Source organism: Schistocerca serialis, chromosome 3 (assembly GCF_023864345.2).
Source record: "Schistocerca serialis cubense isolate TAMUIC-IGC-003099 chromosome 3, iqSchSeri2.2, whole genome shotgun sequence".
In the NCBI taxonomy this organism is placed as follows: Eukaryota; Metazoa; Arthropoda; class Insecta; order Orthoptera; family Acrididae; genus Schistocerca; species Schistocerca serialis.
In genome coordinates this window covers 876854698-876872140 of record NC_064640.1, presented here as the reverse complement: position 1 = coordinate 876872140, position 17443 = coordinate 876854698, and the positions used below count along the sequence as shown (strand labels likewise).

Here is a 17443-nt window from a genome sequence, read left to right as displayed (position 1 = left end):
GTCTGATGTTATTGCTACTCGTGAATATTGATAACAAATACTTGTGGAAAAGAGAGAGAGAGAAAGAGAGAGAGAGAGAGAGAGAGAGAGAGAGAGAGAGAGAAAGGGGGGGGGGGGCTGCAGGATATGTATACTTTACACAGATTCTATTGTAAATAAATACAATTATGTTTTCATGATTCTACAGCTCATCACACTAATGGACATAAAATTAACCCCAGCACAGAGATACCATATTGCAAGATTCCCATCATAATATTTCTGCAAGGTTCCCATCGTAATATTTCTGCAAGATCCCCATGGTACTAATCCCCCATGAAAGTTTCTCAGTCTACCCACAAGTCTGTAGAAAGTGATATGGGCAACACATGGTACAACTTGTCATTCCATCCCACTCGAGACTGTAAAATTAAGTTAACCCTTCCCCAGATCAACTTAGTGAGTCAACACTTCTCCCTACCTGTTATGTGCTGTTATCTAACTGATGTAGGCCCTTGAAGCAGATCTTGTAACACTTCCGGATTCTTTTGGAGAGGCAAATGGTTCACATAAGTGGCTATAGGTGGAAATTCAGGAAGCTAATTCTACTTTAAATAAGTTTTGGAATGCCATTACTATCCATTTATTGCTACTAGTAGCCAATGGCCTTGCCACAGTGGTAACACCAATTTCCATCAGATCACTGAAATTAAGCACTGTTGGACTTGGCTAGGACTTGGATGGGTGACTGTCCAGTCTGCTCTGTGCTGCTGGCATTCAGCCCTCATGAGGGCAATTGAGGAGCTACTTGATTGCAAACTAGAGGCTCCAGTCTGAAAACTAGCAATGGCCAGGAGAGCAGTGTGCTGACCACATGCCCCTCCATATCCACATCCAGTGATGCCTGTGGGCTGAGGATGACATAGCAGTCAGTACCATTGGGCCTTCGAGGCCTGCTAAGATGGAGTTTAGTTTAGTTTCCCACTAGTAATATTGTAGGGTACATAATTAAAAAGACTATCACTTTTGTTAATGATGTACGAGGTAATTGAGGCGTTTCCCAACACACTACTGCCACAAATTATAGCCTAAAACACGCAGTTTTGAGCTTTCTTTCATGTTATGTTAATTTTGAAAATAGCAAAAATTTATAGCCTACACGGTGAAATAAAATGAAAACTGATAAATACAGTGGAAACTGCCAGATTACAACATCTCGGATGTTTGTTTTCCGGCTACAGCCAATAGCTGCATAGCATGGTGACATCACACTCATGCAGTGGCTTCTAGCATACAGAGTGATAAACAGCTAGCTTACTTGGTGGCTTGTTCCAAAGTACAGTTGATATTGTTGGTGTATACCACTGCTTCCACTTAGGTTTAATTTAGATAGTTATGCCTTGTACATCCTTCACTACCGTGCATTAATTTTACTTACAGTAGTTCACTCGCAGTCTGTCAACAGAATCTGGAATGTATTGTGCCTCTACAGACTGCAGTCAATGTAAGCTATTCCATTTGCTATGCAGCACCACAATTAACAGGACATGTTCAGTGAATGGTTGTGCAATGGCTTGTTCGTCTTTGTTGCAGTCCTCAATGGTGTTTAATGCATTGTGATGGCATACAGATTTTTATAAATGTTACGGATTGCTGGAGCAGAGAGACACTGAAATCACAGCAGATTTAGCTTTATTTCATATTCACTGGTACAAAATAAGTACATGTGAAGGAAAGCTTGTGTGTACAGACATGCTTTCACAAACTTTGCTGTGTTCGCAGTACAGCAAGCAATGAGTTCAAACTGCAAACGGCACACATTGGCAATACTGCAGAACACTCCACTTCAAGTACTCAACAGAATGAACAAGGAAAAGTTTACAAGTGATACACAAGAGGTCACTGTCCTCACATCATCACCAGAGTATGCTGCACTGCTAATAGTTACAGAAGGAACGCACACACGCCAATGGTTGATTCTGACACCTTTCGCCATACTTCATAGTTTTCGGTTTAATTCACCATGTTAATCACTTTTAGCTTTTTTCAGGGTGAGCGCAAAGGAAAGATCTCTCAAAACTGTTTGTGTTTATGTACAATTTGTGATCATAGCATGTCAGAAAATAGCTCAATTACCTTGTACCCTGAAAGCAATTTCAATTTTTTGACAAGTTTTACTTGCTGTTAAAACTCTTTGATTTTTTAAGAACTGACAAAATTCATTATCACAGATTACTGTATAAACATTGTATTGTACACCTAATTCCCTTTGCTTATACAACCTATTGGAGAGGATTACGATTTTTTATCATATATGCCAGTCACACACGTTTCTGCTCATATTTTGGGGGTTTAACATTTTCATCAATTCTGCATTTTCCTTAGTTTTGTGTTTTTTAAGTCTGGACTGCATGGAAATGTAAAATAGGGGCTTTACTGTATTTGATTAAGATACTAACCTATTTCTCTCAAGGAACTTTTTCCTTTTCTCATCATCATCACATTGTGACGAACTTTTCCTTGTCCGGCTGTGTGTGGAACATGGTGCACGGGATTCTGCGGGAGGTGCTGTATGGTCAGCCTGAAAGATAGAAAATAATGTGACTCACCAAGCTTTATATTAAATATGGTATCTCTTACAAGGATTGGATATATTTAATTGAATTAATTCTAACAGCAGCATAAATTGTGCACTACACAACTGCCACGTAAAATATGAAAATATCTAATGAAGCTATCATTTCAAGGTTATTTTACAACATGTTACACAAAATTGCAATATGTTTATACTTCACATTACGAGTTTTTTGAAAAATTAGATATACAAGTTTCCAGGCAAAACCAAACAACTATATAGTCTTCACATGTTTTGGTAGAAATACGCACCCCCACCCCCCCCCCCCCTCCACACGCGCGCGCGCGCGCACACACACACACACACACACACAGGTGTTGCATAAAAAAAATTGCACAGTGGATATAATAAAACATATGGTACTTATGAGCGAATGTGCTCAAGAGCAAGAGATATGGCCGCCAGCTCTGCAGTGAAAACACTGCAGCCATTTGGCAAGGAGTGCTGTTCAGTATGTCCTCCATGAAGATATGCAAAGCCAATGGGAGAGCCGCAGGGTTAATGGAGTCTTTAGGGCCATGTGAATGGTCCAGGCAAAGCTTCAGCCTAGGTTTACACCATGGAAGTGTACATGAATGGACCTCGAGGAGAGGTGGTAAAGGCAAGGACTCCAATTCAAAGAGAAGCGACCGGATGCAAACCGCAATCATAAGCCCTGACCTGGGTCACCAATGTGGGTGATGAACCGCCATGGGTGGGAAAAGGAGACGGTAATTCGGATCCGCAGGAGAACTACAAATGTGTGCAACATAACTGCCAAGCAGTTGGCACATTGGATCTCCTATGGAGGGACTCCAGCCTCCACCAGGACACTGGGCACTGGACTTGTTCTAAAAGCTCCCGTCGCTAGGCAAACGCCACAGTGGTGCACTGGGTTGAGTACACGCAACACTGAGGGTGCCACTGAACCATAAACCAGACTCCCATAGTCAAGGCAGGATTGAATAAGGGCTCTGTAGAGCTGCAGAAGCATAGAGCAATCTGTACCCCAGTTGGTGTTGCTCAGGCAGCGGAGGGCACTGAGGTGCTGCCAGCACTTCCACTTAAGCTGACAAACGTAAGGTAACCAAGTCAATCGGGTGTTGAAAACCAGTCCTAAGAATCAATATGTCTCCACTACAGTGAGTGGATTGTCATTAAGGTAAAGTTCTGATCCCAGATTAACGGTACGTCACAGACAGGAAGCGCATGACACACGACTTTGTGGCTGCAAACTGGAAGCCGTGGGCCAGAGCCCATGGCTGCACCTTGTGGATAGCTCCCTGTAAGCACCGCTCAGCAACACCAGTACCGGAGGAGCAATACCAAATGCAGAAGTCATCCGCGTACAGAGAAGGTGAGGCCAACAGCCCTACAGCTGCTGCTAGACCATTAATAGCCACTAAAAATAGACACACACTCAATACGGAGCCCTGCGGAACACCATTCTCCTGAATACGGGGGGGGAGACTATGGAAGGCACCAACTTGGACACGGAAAGTATGGGGCGGTAGGAAATTTTGGATAAAAATTGGAAGCGGGCCACAGAGACCACACTCATGCGATGTGGCAAGGAATGCTTTACCTAAGTCAAAAAAGACGACAACCAGGTGTTGGCGTCTGCAAAAGGCTGTTTGGACAGCAGACTCAAGGGACACAAGATTATCAGTGGTATAGCAACCCTGGAGGAATTCGCCACGTGACTCCAGGACCCAACCCAACCATTGACACATCATACATTCTAGCAGCTTACAAAGAATGGTTGTGAGGTTAATGGGCTGATAGCTATTCACATCAAGCTGGTTCTTACTGGGTTTGAGCAATGGAATGGTGGTGCTCTCCCACCATTGCGATGGAAAGATGATATTGCACCAGATCTGGTTGAAGATGCCAAGGAGATGTAACTTGTAGTGAGACGAAAGATGTTTAATCATCTGACTGTGGATATGATGCAGCACAGGAGCCGTGTTAGGGCAATGTGCAAGGGCGCTGAGGATCTCCCACTCTGTAAATGTGGCATTATAGGGTTCACTGTGGCGTGTAGTGAACGAGGGGACTTTCCTTCCCACCCACCGTTTGAGGGTGTGAAAGACTGGGGGATAATTCTCCGATGCAGAGGCTCGAGCATAGTGCTCAGCAAAGTACTAGGCAATCGCGGTTGTGTAAGTAGATAACACGCCATTGATGTTAATGCCAGGGACCTGTTGGGGTCTGGTACCCAAAAAGGCATCTGAGCTTCGTCCAAACTTGGGAAGGTGACTACAGCACCCAATGGTCAACACATACCTCTCCCAACACTCCGGTTTCCATTGTTTTATAAGCTGGCGAACGCGAGCACAGAGCTGCTTAAAGACTATTAGGTACTCTATGTAAGGGTGCCACTTATGTCACTGTACAGGTCGCTGATGCTCTTTAATTGCCTCAGCGACTTCTGGCGACCACGAATGAACTGTCTTTTGCTGGGGGCACCCTAAAGAAGTAGGGATCGCGTTTTTCGCAGCTGAAACGATCGTAGTAACCTGCTCAACCACAACATTGATGGCACAATGTGAGGGAGATTCAATGGTGACAGCAGAGATGAAGGCTACCCAGTCTGCCTTGTGTAAAGCCCATATGGGTAGGCGTCAATGGGCATGATGCCAGGGTAGTGACAGGAAGATTGGGAAATGGTCATTACCACACAGGTCATCATGAGCTCTCCGGTGGATAGATGGGAGAAGGCCAGGACTGCAGACCAAGAGATCAATGGCCAAATATGTGCCATGTGCCACACTGAAATGTGTGGGGGCACCAATATTTAAGAGGTAGAGGTCGAGGAGGGAAAGTAAATTTTCGACATCTCTACCTTGGCCAGTAAGCACAGTGCCAGCCCACAAGGGGTTACGGGCATTAAAATCTCCCAAAAGTAGGAAAGGTTTAGGGAGTTGATCAATCGGTGCAACCAATAAGTTCAGGGGTACTGCACCATCTGGAGGGAGATATATGTTGCAGACAGTTATTTCTTGTGTTGTTCATGTCCTGACAGCCACAGCTTCAAGACGAGTTTGAAGGCACAGGTTCACTACATACTGTTTTCAGGACATAAACGCAAACTCCACCTGACACTCTATTATATTCACTACAGTTCTTGTGATATCCCCTGTAGCCAAGGAGGACAGGGGTCTGCATTGCCGGGAACCAGGTTTCCTGGAGGGGAATGCAGAAGGCAAGTGTAAAGCTTAACAGTTGCCGTAGCACAGCAAGGTGGTGAAAAAAAACACCGCAATTCTACTGGAGGATGATGTGATCGTAAGACTGGGAAGGCATGAAATGCTCAATGAGGCACTTTACGCCTCAGGGTCACCTGCTGCCACAAGATGCGATCAACATCCACTGTGTCTGAGGGCCCAGTGAGATCTAGGTCCTCAGCGGTAGTGGTGAAGTGGGTGCCACCACAGTGCCTTGGTTCTTGGGGGTCTTTTTCTTTTTGGGTTTTTCTCGCTATTCCTTAGATTTGCCCGGCTGGGAGGGCTTCACTGATTCAGTCTCAGAGACTTAGGAGGACTGTGAAGCCCAACAACCAGCTACCTGAGGTTACTTCAACCACTGGTGGGTGTCAGCTTTACCACTGGTAGGAACCTGGGAAGGGAGTGACCCAAGGGACCCATTCCTAGCGAGAGGAGCCGAAGAAGATGTACGCTTCTCTGGACGAGAAGTGGGGACTGACATCCCCAATGGTTGGGGGTGTTGCTGCTAAAGTAGGTGGTGCAGGAGCAACAGGGAGTGAAGTGCCTCCCACCATCAAGGGGGCAGGTGGAGTCTGGCAGCTCTGAGAGCCAACTGTGTGTGATGGAACGGAAGATGGTAGAACCGTTGTTGTAGCAGAAGCATAGGTTGACATCATACACACAGGATGTAGCCTCTCATATTTTCTCTTGGCCTCAGTGCAGGTCAGTCGGTCCAGGGTCTCGTATTCCATCATTTTTCTTTCTTTCTGCAGAATTCTGCAGTCTGGCGAGCAAGGCGAATGGTGCTCTGCGCAGTTGACGCAGATGGGAGGTGCGGCACATGGAGTATTGGGATGTGAAGGATGCCCACAATCCCGACAGGCGACACTGGAAGTACAGCGGGAAGACATATGGCCGAACTTCCAGCACCACATCAGGGGAGGGACATATGGCTTCACATCACAGCGGTAGACCATCACCTTGACATTCTCGGGTAATGTGTCACCCTCGAAGGCCAAGATGGAGGCACCAGTGGCAACCTGATTATACCTCAGACCACGGTGAACGCGTCGGACGAAATGAACACCTCGCCATTCTAAATTGGCGTGCAGCTCATCGTCAGACTGCAAAAGAAGGTCCCTGTGAAATATGATACCCTGGACCATATTTAATCTCTTATGGGGTGTGATGGTAACAGAAACATCCCCCAGCTTGTCACAAGTGACTAATGCCCGTGACTGGGCAGAGGATGCCATTTTCATCAAGACTGCCCCTGACTGCATTTTGGACAAGCCCTCCACCTTCCCAAACTTGTCCTCTAAATGCTCCACAAAAAACTGAGGCTTCATGGACATGAAAGATTCCCCAACAACTCTTGTACATACGAGTTACCAGGACGAATAAGCTTCACTGCAATCCTCAGCCTGGCGTTTCTACCATGGTGTGGCCATGGAGGGGAACAATTTGGGGTCATATTTCTTAGCATTGAAGATAGACCTCCACCGCTTAGAGACTGCTGATGGCGGATCACCAGCAAGAGATGATGTACTATGCTCCATCGTGTGTCATCCGCCCTGATGCCACCCACTCCAACTAGGGGCCCTCCCCACGGGCACCACCCAGCCGCAGCAACGGCCACCTGGCAGTATGGCCACTGCCGGGAGTCCCGATGCTCCAGGAGATGGGCATCTACTCCTTGGCATACGTGGGGAGTTAACGGTGCAGGCATCAGCAGAGTGATCCCTGTGTGGTCAGGGGCTACAACCAACAGGGTACATGGCAGCCCCACCACAACAGACTGACTACCGTGCTGGATATCAGGCGCAAACGAGCTAAGAAGTCCATTATCGTCAACAGCACAGAAAGTGATACTGCACAGATGATGGAGGAAAACATACCCGGGAGGGTGACCTCACCCAACAGCTGGAGAATGAGCAGAAATGCAGATCCATGTCAACAAAGGATGCGAGAGGTCTCGGCGCATGATGGACACTACGCACCATGTAAGGCACCCTTCCCCAATTGGCTCGCTCTTTGGGAAAGTTTTGAAAAATGGAGGTCAAACCCTACAAGGGACCATCACATAAAAGCCAAAACGTTTGAGATTTCTTTTAGTCGCCTCTTATGACAGCAGGCAGGAATACCTTGGGCTTATTCTAACCCCCGGACCCGCAGGGGGAGGATGTAGGTGGTACAGAAAGAAAAGGTGGAGCGAGGAAGGAAAATTCTGACTGCAACAGCTTGCACCCAGGTTTTCATTGAGATGGTTTGACTATGAATGTCATCCAGGATGAGCAGCATGACCCCCCTATGAAATGGGGAAAATCAAAGTGGACTGGAAAGAAATGCGAGAGATCAAAGTGATTGCAAGATCACAATTTTATTTCCTGGAGGCAGAAAACAAGTGGCCGCTGGAATTCCAAGAGCAGCGGTAATTCCTCCTTGTTGGATCTAATGCCACAAATGTTCCACTAGAGGAGAGTCAAGATGGGGAAAGGGGAGGAGGGAAAAAATGAAATGTTGTCACTTTCGAAAACTGGCTGCTACAGGGTGCAGAGGCTGGAGAATCCTGCTCAATGAGATCTACAGAGGCGTTGGCACTCTCACTGGTCAGTCTGTAGATTGCATGACAAGAAAAACCAGCAAAACGGATGTTGACTGGACAAGGGTATCATGCAGCGACACTGTTGAAGAGGATCTCTGAGTTGGGGAAGGAGAAGACTGTTTGTCTTTGTTTGATTTCTTGTAGCCTTTGCTACTGGTAGATGAAAATTCTGTCATTTCAGGCCTGCCGGTTGTGTAGCAGGTGATTTCGCCCCCGGAGACAAAGATTTGCTGGCTTGTTGGAAGGAGAAGGAGACAAGGTTGCTTCCATGACACTAGGTGATTTTAAAACCACGGTGCCGAGTTTGAGGTCACAAGTCTGCGTGGCCCTGTCCTTCATGGCACAAGATGTAGTAACAACTGTACTGCAAGTGGTAGATGGTAAAACACAGGGCTTCTGACAAGCCAACAACTTGTGAGTGACAGGGTAAGGCACTTTTTCCTTCACCCAGATCTCCTGGATCTCCTCATTGAGATACATAGGATATTCTTGGGATGAGGCGGCATGGTTGCCACTGCAATTGACACAGCAGGGAGAAAGAGGTGGGCAATCGCCCTCATCAGCATCCCTATCACATGTAACACATCTGACTGTGTTTTGACAGGACATTCAAGTTTGGTTGTAACACTTACACTGGTAGCAGCGCATCAGGTTTGGAATGTACAGTCAGATCCATCTTTGATGGAAGCACTACTGAATCAAATGTGAGAAAAAGAGTGTGTGTTTGCACTAAGGTTGCTTCAACCCTTTTCACTACACAATGGACTGCAGAGAGGTAAATTTGGACTTATCCCTCAGTCAGACCATCGAGCAGCCTAGCATAAATAACACCGCATGAAGAATTCAGCATTTGATGAGCCTCTACACAAACAGGATATCAATGGAGGAGCAAAGCTGCTAGCAGTTGTTGGGCTTGAGAACCACAATTGGTCTCCAAAAGCAATGTTCCATTATCTATATGAGAGCAGGATTTCACAGGGCCAGCAATTGCATCAACACCTTTCTGAATAATAAACCGATTAACAGTAGCAAAGGACTGCCTCCTTCGGTACGTGATACCACGAGGAACCAAGTTGCAGCTGAGAGAATGTTGGAATCTTTAGTCTGACTCCGTTTACATTTACTAGACATAGACTGAGATGGTGATTGGCTCACTGCAAGAAAATCCCCCACGTTTGCCAGCATCTCTGATGGTGCACTCCTTCCAACTGGGGTCCCCCCTCAGACGGGGGCTCACCCGCCTCAGGTGATTGTTCGCACAAGTCACACCTCCCAAACTCCTGACAGAGGAACCAACTGGTAATTTGGGAAGGTAACAGCTCAGGTAATCACCCTTCCCTTGGCCTGTACCAGAGGTAAGTGCGAACTGTACCTGTTGACCCGGGGATGGGAATTATGCGTTAACCAGTCATCTGTTACACATCAAATGCATTGGCCGGCCTTCAGGAGTGCACAGGGTGAAAGAAGAAACAAAGAGGAACCTCAAACGTCAAAGCAGAGAAAGGATAGGAAATGGAGAATAAAGAAAGAAGAAACAGAGGAGGGACTGTTCTGCTGTCAGGTTTCTAAAACTTCAGAACATTCCCAAAAATATCCCAAACATGTTCCCAAGGGAGGGGAAAAAGAATAGCAGGGGAACAGACATACAGCATGGAAGGGAAAAGGGGCTGCAAAGGCTGGGGACCCATGGTAGCCAAGCATGAACTCACCACAGAGTGACAAGCCCCCTGGGAGCAGAGTGGCCAAAGATGGTAATCATGTGTGTATGTGAAGTATGCTCGCTTGTGTGAATGTGTGTTTTCTTTTCTGGAGTAGGCTTTGGGCAAAAGCTCAAATGTGTAACAGTCTTTACATGATTTAAATAATGAATGACACAGTTGCAGACTTTCCTGAGACATTGAATACATGAACGAAATTAACAGTCTTTTCATCATGTCTGTCGCAGCTCATTGTCTCTTCTTTACGGTGAGTACCAATCTATCTTTTTCATAATATTGTTGATACTCCAACCGGGACTTTCCACTGTTTGATTGGAACTCAGTAAGGTCACAGACAGGCAACCGGAAACTTTACATTTCGAGTGAAAGCAAATGTAGATGTGAATTCTGCCTCAAAATGCAAAAATGTAGAATTACTTAATAATACTGTCTCATAGCAAACTCTATCCAGATGCAGTATTTTACCAGAGATAGTGTGAAATACCTTTATTTTCTGCATACAAGTATCAAAAATGTACTCGATTTTTATTTACTGGTGCTGCACATCACCTAGGAAAATCCAATTTGAAGAGACAATATCTGTAAGAATGTGTTTGCAAAATAAAAAGAGCATGAACCCAAAGAGGCATCAGTGCCCTCAATGATATGATGCAGTGCTGATAGTGGACACCTGAATGGTCTGTGTAAGATACATGCTACATAATGCAATGTAGGACTCAGTTGTTAGGCCCAGCACCTTAGAACAAGACCTTGCTTATGGCTTGCCTGCTAGCTGAAGTTCAAAAGTTGGTGTAATGCAGACACTTTAACATGGCAATGTTAAATGGTTAGTATTTTGAACAGTGGTTGTGTCAAACACATGAACAATCTCTGTTACAACACTGCCAGCCCTATTAATCAATTGCGTGGTAGTAATTACTGAATGCTTTGTGTTGTGCATTGCTCGTTTTTTTTATTTTTTTTATTTTGAAATGAGTAAAGACACTAATCTTCGTCCATCACAGAGTCTGAGTAAGGCCCACACAACAACAGAAGAGATCATCAATCCCTACGAGCATGTCAGTTCTGCTTTCGCAGAAACACAGAAGGTGCTTGTAAGCCAGCTGTCCTGTGAGAAGGAGGCAGGGCTGGTTTAGTCATGCCATCCTTCTCCCCTCTGGCAGCCAACTGCCAGTTTATAGTGTATGCACTTTACACTATATCAGTTGGAAAATAAATCTGCCAATGTATTTTTACCACACTGAAAATCTTCCCATAATGTGCAAATAGACTTATTTTTGGTACTATTTCTATGCTAAGTACCTTGTCGGTTCTCCTTGTAGCATTGTTAGGTAAGGGTCACACAGCTATGAATGCCAACAAAAGGTTGAAATCAATAGTCACGAGATTTTATAATTACCGAAATGTGTGGGAAAAAAATAATAACATCGAGAAACATCTTATATCAGTGAATAACTGTATTCACCAACAGGTAAACACTGCTGCTTCACACCAGAAACAATCATTTGCTTCACATTTAAACTGAGTCAAAAGAAGAAAACAAGCAAAGACATTTTTGAAAAAAACTGTTGAAGTTTTTGCAAAAGAAAATGTGCCAATCATAAGGCTCCCCAATCACCACTTTTTTTAACAGCCAATTAAAAAAAAAGGCAAGCATGTGAGCATATAGCCATATTTACATATTAATGTATAATGTGAATGTAAAACGGCTCTTTTCACAACATTACAATTAATCACATAAATGGTTCATGGAACATGAAACTAACTAACACAGCACTAAGGCTTTGTCTTCCACTGTGTAGCATGACAACCTTTTAAATATGAATGTCTAATCACTTACAAATACGAAAAGAAAAAAATACATGCAAATTTAACCAAAAATAGATGCTACATTCAGGTCCCTAGTCATAGACAGTTCGTGAGAGACTATACAGAAAATACTGTACATACTTTTTACAGGCAAAATAAATCAGAACCTACCTGCTCTGAAGATGACTGACCGGGAGTGCTTGTAGTGGATACTTTATTACTATTATTTGTCAATGTCTGCTTTAATTTCTGCAACAAATAAATATACTTTTAAGAAACATATACAACTAACACCTTTAGACTGAGGATAATAGATCACAACCGCTGATAAATTTTTTAAAAAAATCTTGTAATAGGTTGAAGAAGGAAAAAGAAAAGCTAAACAAAATTGAAGTTAACAAATACAGAACTAAATGGCATAACCATCTTCATGGTGGCACAAATGGTTTACTCACACATCAAACTCTAGAAAAACCAACAACTGCAGCAAAAATAAATTATCAAAGAAATACCTGGAGTAACTGGAAACTATAACATCAATAATTTAAGCATGATGACAGTGGCCATTAGAGTTTTGTTTTTCTTCCCACGAAAAAAAATTACAATGGCAAGATGTGATAACTTATGAATAAAGGGATTGTATTTTTAATTCATTAATGGTTTTATTAAACCAAGAGTATTCTAAAATGAAATTCCATAATGTGATAACCATACCTCATTCAACCCATTGTGCCAGTGCCCTGTTATATTTCACTAACATTGACACAATGAGAGGTGGATCATCTCATGTATCTGGAATGAGGTTAGGTGGAAGTGAAATTAAATTAATACCAAGAATTGTTATGTGATGCTGAAAATGTGGGAAGGTATGCAGAAACAAATAGTTAAATGTGTGGTGTCTACAAAGAGTCAACTGTATCAAAGGTAAAACTCTGAATAATATTTTGTAAAAAGCAGCTCAATTATTAATTTCATTCATGCCACTCAAAGCATTCAAAATATATGCTGTAACAATACTGAAATATATAATAAAATCACTCAACAACAAGAATTAAATGACTTCAGAATTATGGACAAGTAATGATATGAACTCCACATTCAAAATATATGCTGTAACAATACTGACATATACATTACTATCATTCAACAACCAGAATTAAATGACTTCAGAATTATAGTCAAGTAATGATGTGAACTTGTTTTCTACACTGACATTTTTGTTGTAGAGCACCCACAAATTGAACATGTTACAGGTTCCATATGCTACAGTAATAGTCCACAACATGTCACATATTTAGTCTGTGTGTAAGCTATAATCTCCCCATAATGTACTACTAAAACAATGTCTGACAACTGATATGACGACGATGATGATGATGATGATGATGATGATGATGACGACATGTTGTGAGTACACAACAGCAAGGTCTTTAGCACCTGTACAAAAACATAATGACGTGAATGGCAATAAAAGAGAATTCACAGAATTACAAATCTTCATCTACAATTAAATGTAATAAACACACAGATAGATACTAAAATAGTGTGTGTCAGGAACTGCATACAGCAGGCTGCCAGGTAAGATATGTGGGAGGACCAAGAAAATTTCATACTGAGCATAAGCCATAGGAATTTGATAGTGTCAATGACCAGAAGAGCAATAGGCCCAAGATGTAAAGACTGTAGAAGAAAATGATTGTGCCGCCAGAAATTCAAAGAAATGGTTTTGTCAGTTTTTGAAAAATGAAAGCCTTTTTGATGCTCCACGAGTACAGACAATCAACACATTACTGAAGATGCCGCTCAATGAGACAGGTCTGTGGAGAACTGCCATAGATGGCAAAATCGTTAAAGAAAAGGGAGCCAAGGATGCCGAGTGGGAGACAGGCCATTACAGGGTTAATGGTGATAGCAAAGAGGACGACGCTCAGGATGGAACCCTGAGGCACACCATTTTCCAGGATTAAGATCTCCAACAAGGCAGAACCCACACATACCTTGAAAACTCGGTCTTTTTAAAAATTCCTGAAGGAAATGGGGCAGGCGGCCGTGGAAGCCTTATGTGTAGAGAGTACTAAGGATACCAGTCCTCCAATAGGTGTCGTATGCTTTCTCCGAATCGAAAAACATGGCCACAGTCTGAGATTTTCACAGAAAACCATTCATGACATGAGTGGACAAAGTGAAAAGATGGTCAACTGCAGAACGGCACGCTTGAAATCCACACTGTGCAGTGGTTAGTAAATTGCGAGACTTGAGCCACCACACCAGCCGTGCGTGAATCATATGTTCCATCACCTTGCAAACACAGCTGCTGAGAGAAACGGGGTGCTAGCCAGAAAGAAGGTTTTTGTCCTTATCGGGGTATGGGTGTGACACTGGTTTCATGCCAGCATCTCGGAAATGTGTCCTCTGCCCAGATGTGGTTATACATACCAAGCAGAAAGGGCTTGCCTGCAAGAGAAAGGTGGTGGAACATCTGAATGTGAACAGCGTCTGGCCATAGGGTGTAGGATCAGGATGAAGTGAGAGCATGAGCTAGCTCCCTCATAGTAAAGGTGCCATTGCAGCATTCACGATTCTGGGAAGAGAAGGGTATTGCCCGAGCCTCCTCCGCTTGTTTCCAATGGTGGAAGACAGGGTGATAATGGGAGGAGCTCGAAATCTCCACAAAATGGCAGCCCAATGTGTTGGAGACAGAAACAGGATCCACAACAACATCATCTGCCACTGTCAGGCCGGAAATTGGGGAAGCAATCTTGGTCCCAGAGAGCCATCAGAGGTTGGCCCACACGACAGAAGAGGGAGGGGAACTGTTAAAAGAACTAGTGAATGAAATCCAGCAAGCTTTTTTGCTATCCCGATGAATGTGATGCCCCTTTTCACATATCTGTTTATACTGATTGCAGTTTACCATGGTAGGAGGATGGTTGAAAATACGGAGAGCACACCTCCACATGCGAATTGTGTCATGGCATGACTAAGGCCACCAATGGACTGGGGCATGGCGTGGTAAAGAGGAAGTGCGAGGAATCAAACATTCTGCAGCAATAAGGATAACTTTTGTAAGATATTCCACCTGGTCAGGGGAAATGTTCTTCATTAAAGGTAGACAGGGAGGAGGAAATCCTCCAGTTTGCCTTAGTAAGCTGCCATTTGGGTGTGCACATAGGTGGTGTAGGAGTCAGCAAACGGATAGCACATGGGAAATGGTCGCTCAAGTACGTGTCGGAGAGAATGAACCCCTAGAGACAATGGGCATGCTGAGCAGTGCAGAAAAATACATGCAAATAGAAATAGTGTGCATGGAGGCTAAAAGGGACATAGGTGCTCCTGTGCTGAGGCAGAAGAGGTTAAATTGATTCAGAAGGTCAACCAACATGGCAGCTCTCGGACAGGTTGTGGAAGAACCCCAAAGGGGATGGTGCGCATTAAAGTCACCGAGCAGCAGAAAGGGGTGAGATAGCTGGCCACTAAGCTGGAGGCAATCCATCGAATGATGGAAGGATGTAAACAATACAAAGGGAAAAGGTCAAGTAGGGAAGGAAAAGGTGAGCTGCAACAGCTTGAAGGTGGGTAGTCAGGGACGTGGGTTGACTACAAACACCATCGTGTATGAGCAGCATGACTCCCCCACGAGATGGAATGCTGACATTTGGGAGGAGGTCAAAACGGACCGGGAAGAAATCTGAGAGATCAAAGCAGTCATGAGGGCATAATGTTGTTTCCTGAAGGCAGAGAACAAGTGGATGCTGCGATTCTAAGAGCAGCTGTAAATCCTCTTTGTTGGATTGAAGGCCACAAACATATCATTGGAGGAGATTAGTGACAAAGAAAAAATGAAGGGGTGTCACTGTGGCGGCTGCCGAATGCCAGCCTTCAAAGACTCAGTACTACAGGGCCCAGAGGAAGGTGGATCCTGCTCCACAATGTCTGCAGCAGTGTTGGCATTCACCTGCTGTCGGCCTGCAGAGTCCAGGGCTGAAATGCAGTAGGTGGTGAACACGAGCGACACGGAGGTCGGCCGGGGGGTATCACGTGGTGACACTGTCGAAGAGGATCTCCGAGTCAGTGAAGGAGAAAACCTTTAACCTTTGTTTGACTTTTTAGAGCCTTTCCAGTAAGCACAGAAAGACTCAGATGTCGGTTGGCTGGAGCGACATAGGAAGTCTTCACAGGAGTATTCCTTCAGTCCTTTCTGTTCTGCCGGTTGTGTAGCTGGTGACTTCGCCCCGTGAGGAGAACGTTTGGTGGCATGCCACACGGCTAGAGGAGCAGATGCAGATGCTACCGTGACGCTGGGCGATTTCATAACTGTGGTGCTAAATTTGAGATGAGATGTCTGTTTGGCCACGTCCTTCGTGGAGCGAGGCATAGCGACAACAGTACTATTGGTGCCAGACGGTAAAATGCAGGGTTTCTGACTAGCTGACAACTTGCGAGCGACCAGGTAAGGCACTTCTTCCTTCACCCCGATCTCGTGGGCAGACCGCTCATCGAGATACGTTGGACAACTGTGGGAGGAGGCCGCACGGTCACCATTGCAGTTGTAGCAGCAGGGAGGACGAGGTGGACAGTTGCCCTAATGAGCATACCTACCACAGGTTACACATTTGGCTGGTTGTTGACAGGACTCTCGCGTGTGGTTGTGATGATGACACTGGTAGCGGCACATCAGGTTCGGAATATATAGTCTGACTGTGATAACTTCATAATCTGCTTGGCTCTTTGATGGAAGAACGACTCTAGCAAATGTGAGAAAAAGAGTGCATGTGGGCACTACAGAGGCACCTACTTTTTTCATCACACAGTGGATGGCAATGACACCGTGGATTTCAGCCCCGGTCAGACCATCGAGCAACCTAGTGTAAATAACACCACAGGATAAATTCGGTGTTTGGCGGGCCTCGACACAAACTGGAGAGCCACGGAGGAGCGAAGCTGCAAGTAGTTGTTACACTTGAGAATTAGAAGTAGTCTCCAAAAGCAAAGTGCCATTGTGTAAACTAGGGCAGGATTTCACAGGGCCAGCAACTGCATCGACACCTTTCTCAATAATAAATGGATTTACTGTAGCAGAGGACTGATAGTCTTCAGTACATGAAACCACGAGGAAACTCGGTGCAGCCGGGAGCGTCTTTGAATCGTTAGCCTCATTCCATTTAAGTTTTGCAGCCAACGGCTGTGAAGCTGATGACTGGCTCATTGCAAGAAAATCCTCTGTGATTGCCAGTGTCTCCAATGGTGTATTCCTTCCTTCAGAAGGGGGCACTCCCACCTTAGGTGATTGTTCACACCTCCTGAACACCTGACAGAGGGACCAATTGACAATTTGCTGAAAACTTGAGAAAATTTGGTGCTACATAAAATCATTAAGTGGGTTGAAGGCTTCGATCAAATCACTCATTGACTAGTCTGGGATGACATTAGAAGACAGCACGGCGACATGCGAAATCTTAAATTTCACGTTTAAAAAATAATTCATGCAGTAGGACCATACAGAGAGGCCACT

General features: G+C 44.6%; 1 protein-coding gene across 2 annotated transcripts in view; it reads right to left on the bottom strand.

Annotated features, from left to right (window-relative positions):
• The window catches only part of LOC126471068 (cyclic AMP-responsive element-binding protein 5), a 145184-nt gene that overhangs the window by 48289 nt on the left and 79452 nt on the right, over window positions 1-17443 (bottom strand). For both annotated transcript variants that reach the window (XM_050099139.1, XM_050099140.1), the window contains exons 8-9: window positions 12103-12180; window positions 2439-2560 (exon numbers count right to left, since the gene is read on the bottom strand). In XM_050099139.1, the coding sequence (XP_049955096.1) occupies window positions 2439-2560; window positions 12103-12180 (200 nt within the window). The remainder of the gene's footprint in view (window positions 1-2438; window positions 2561-12102; window positions 12181-17443) is intronic.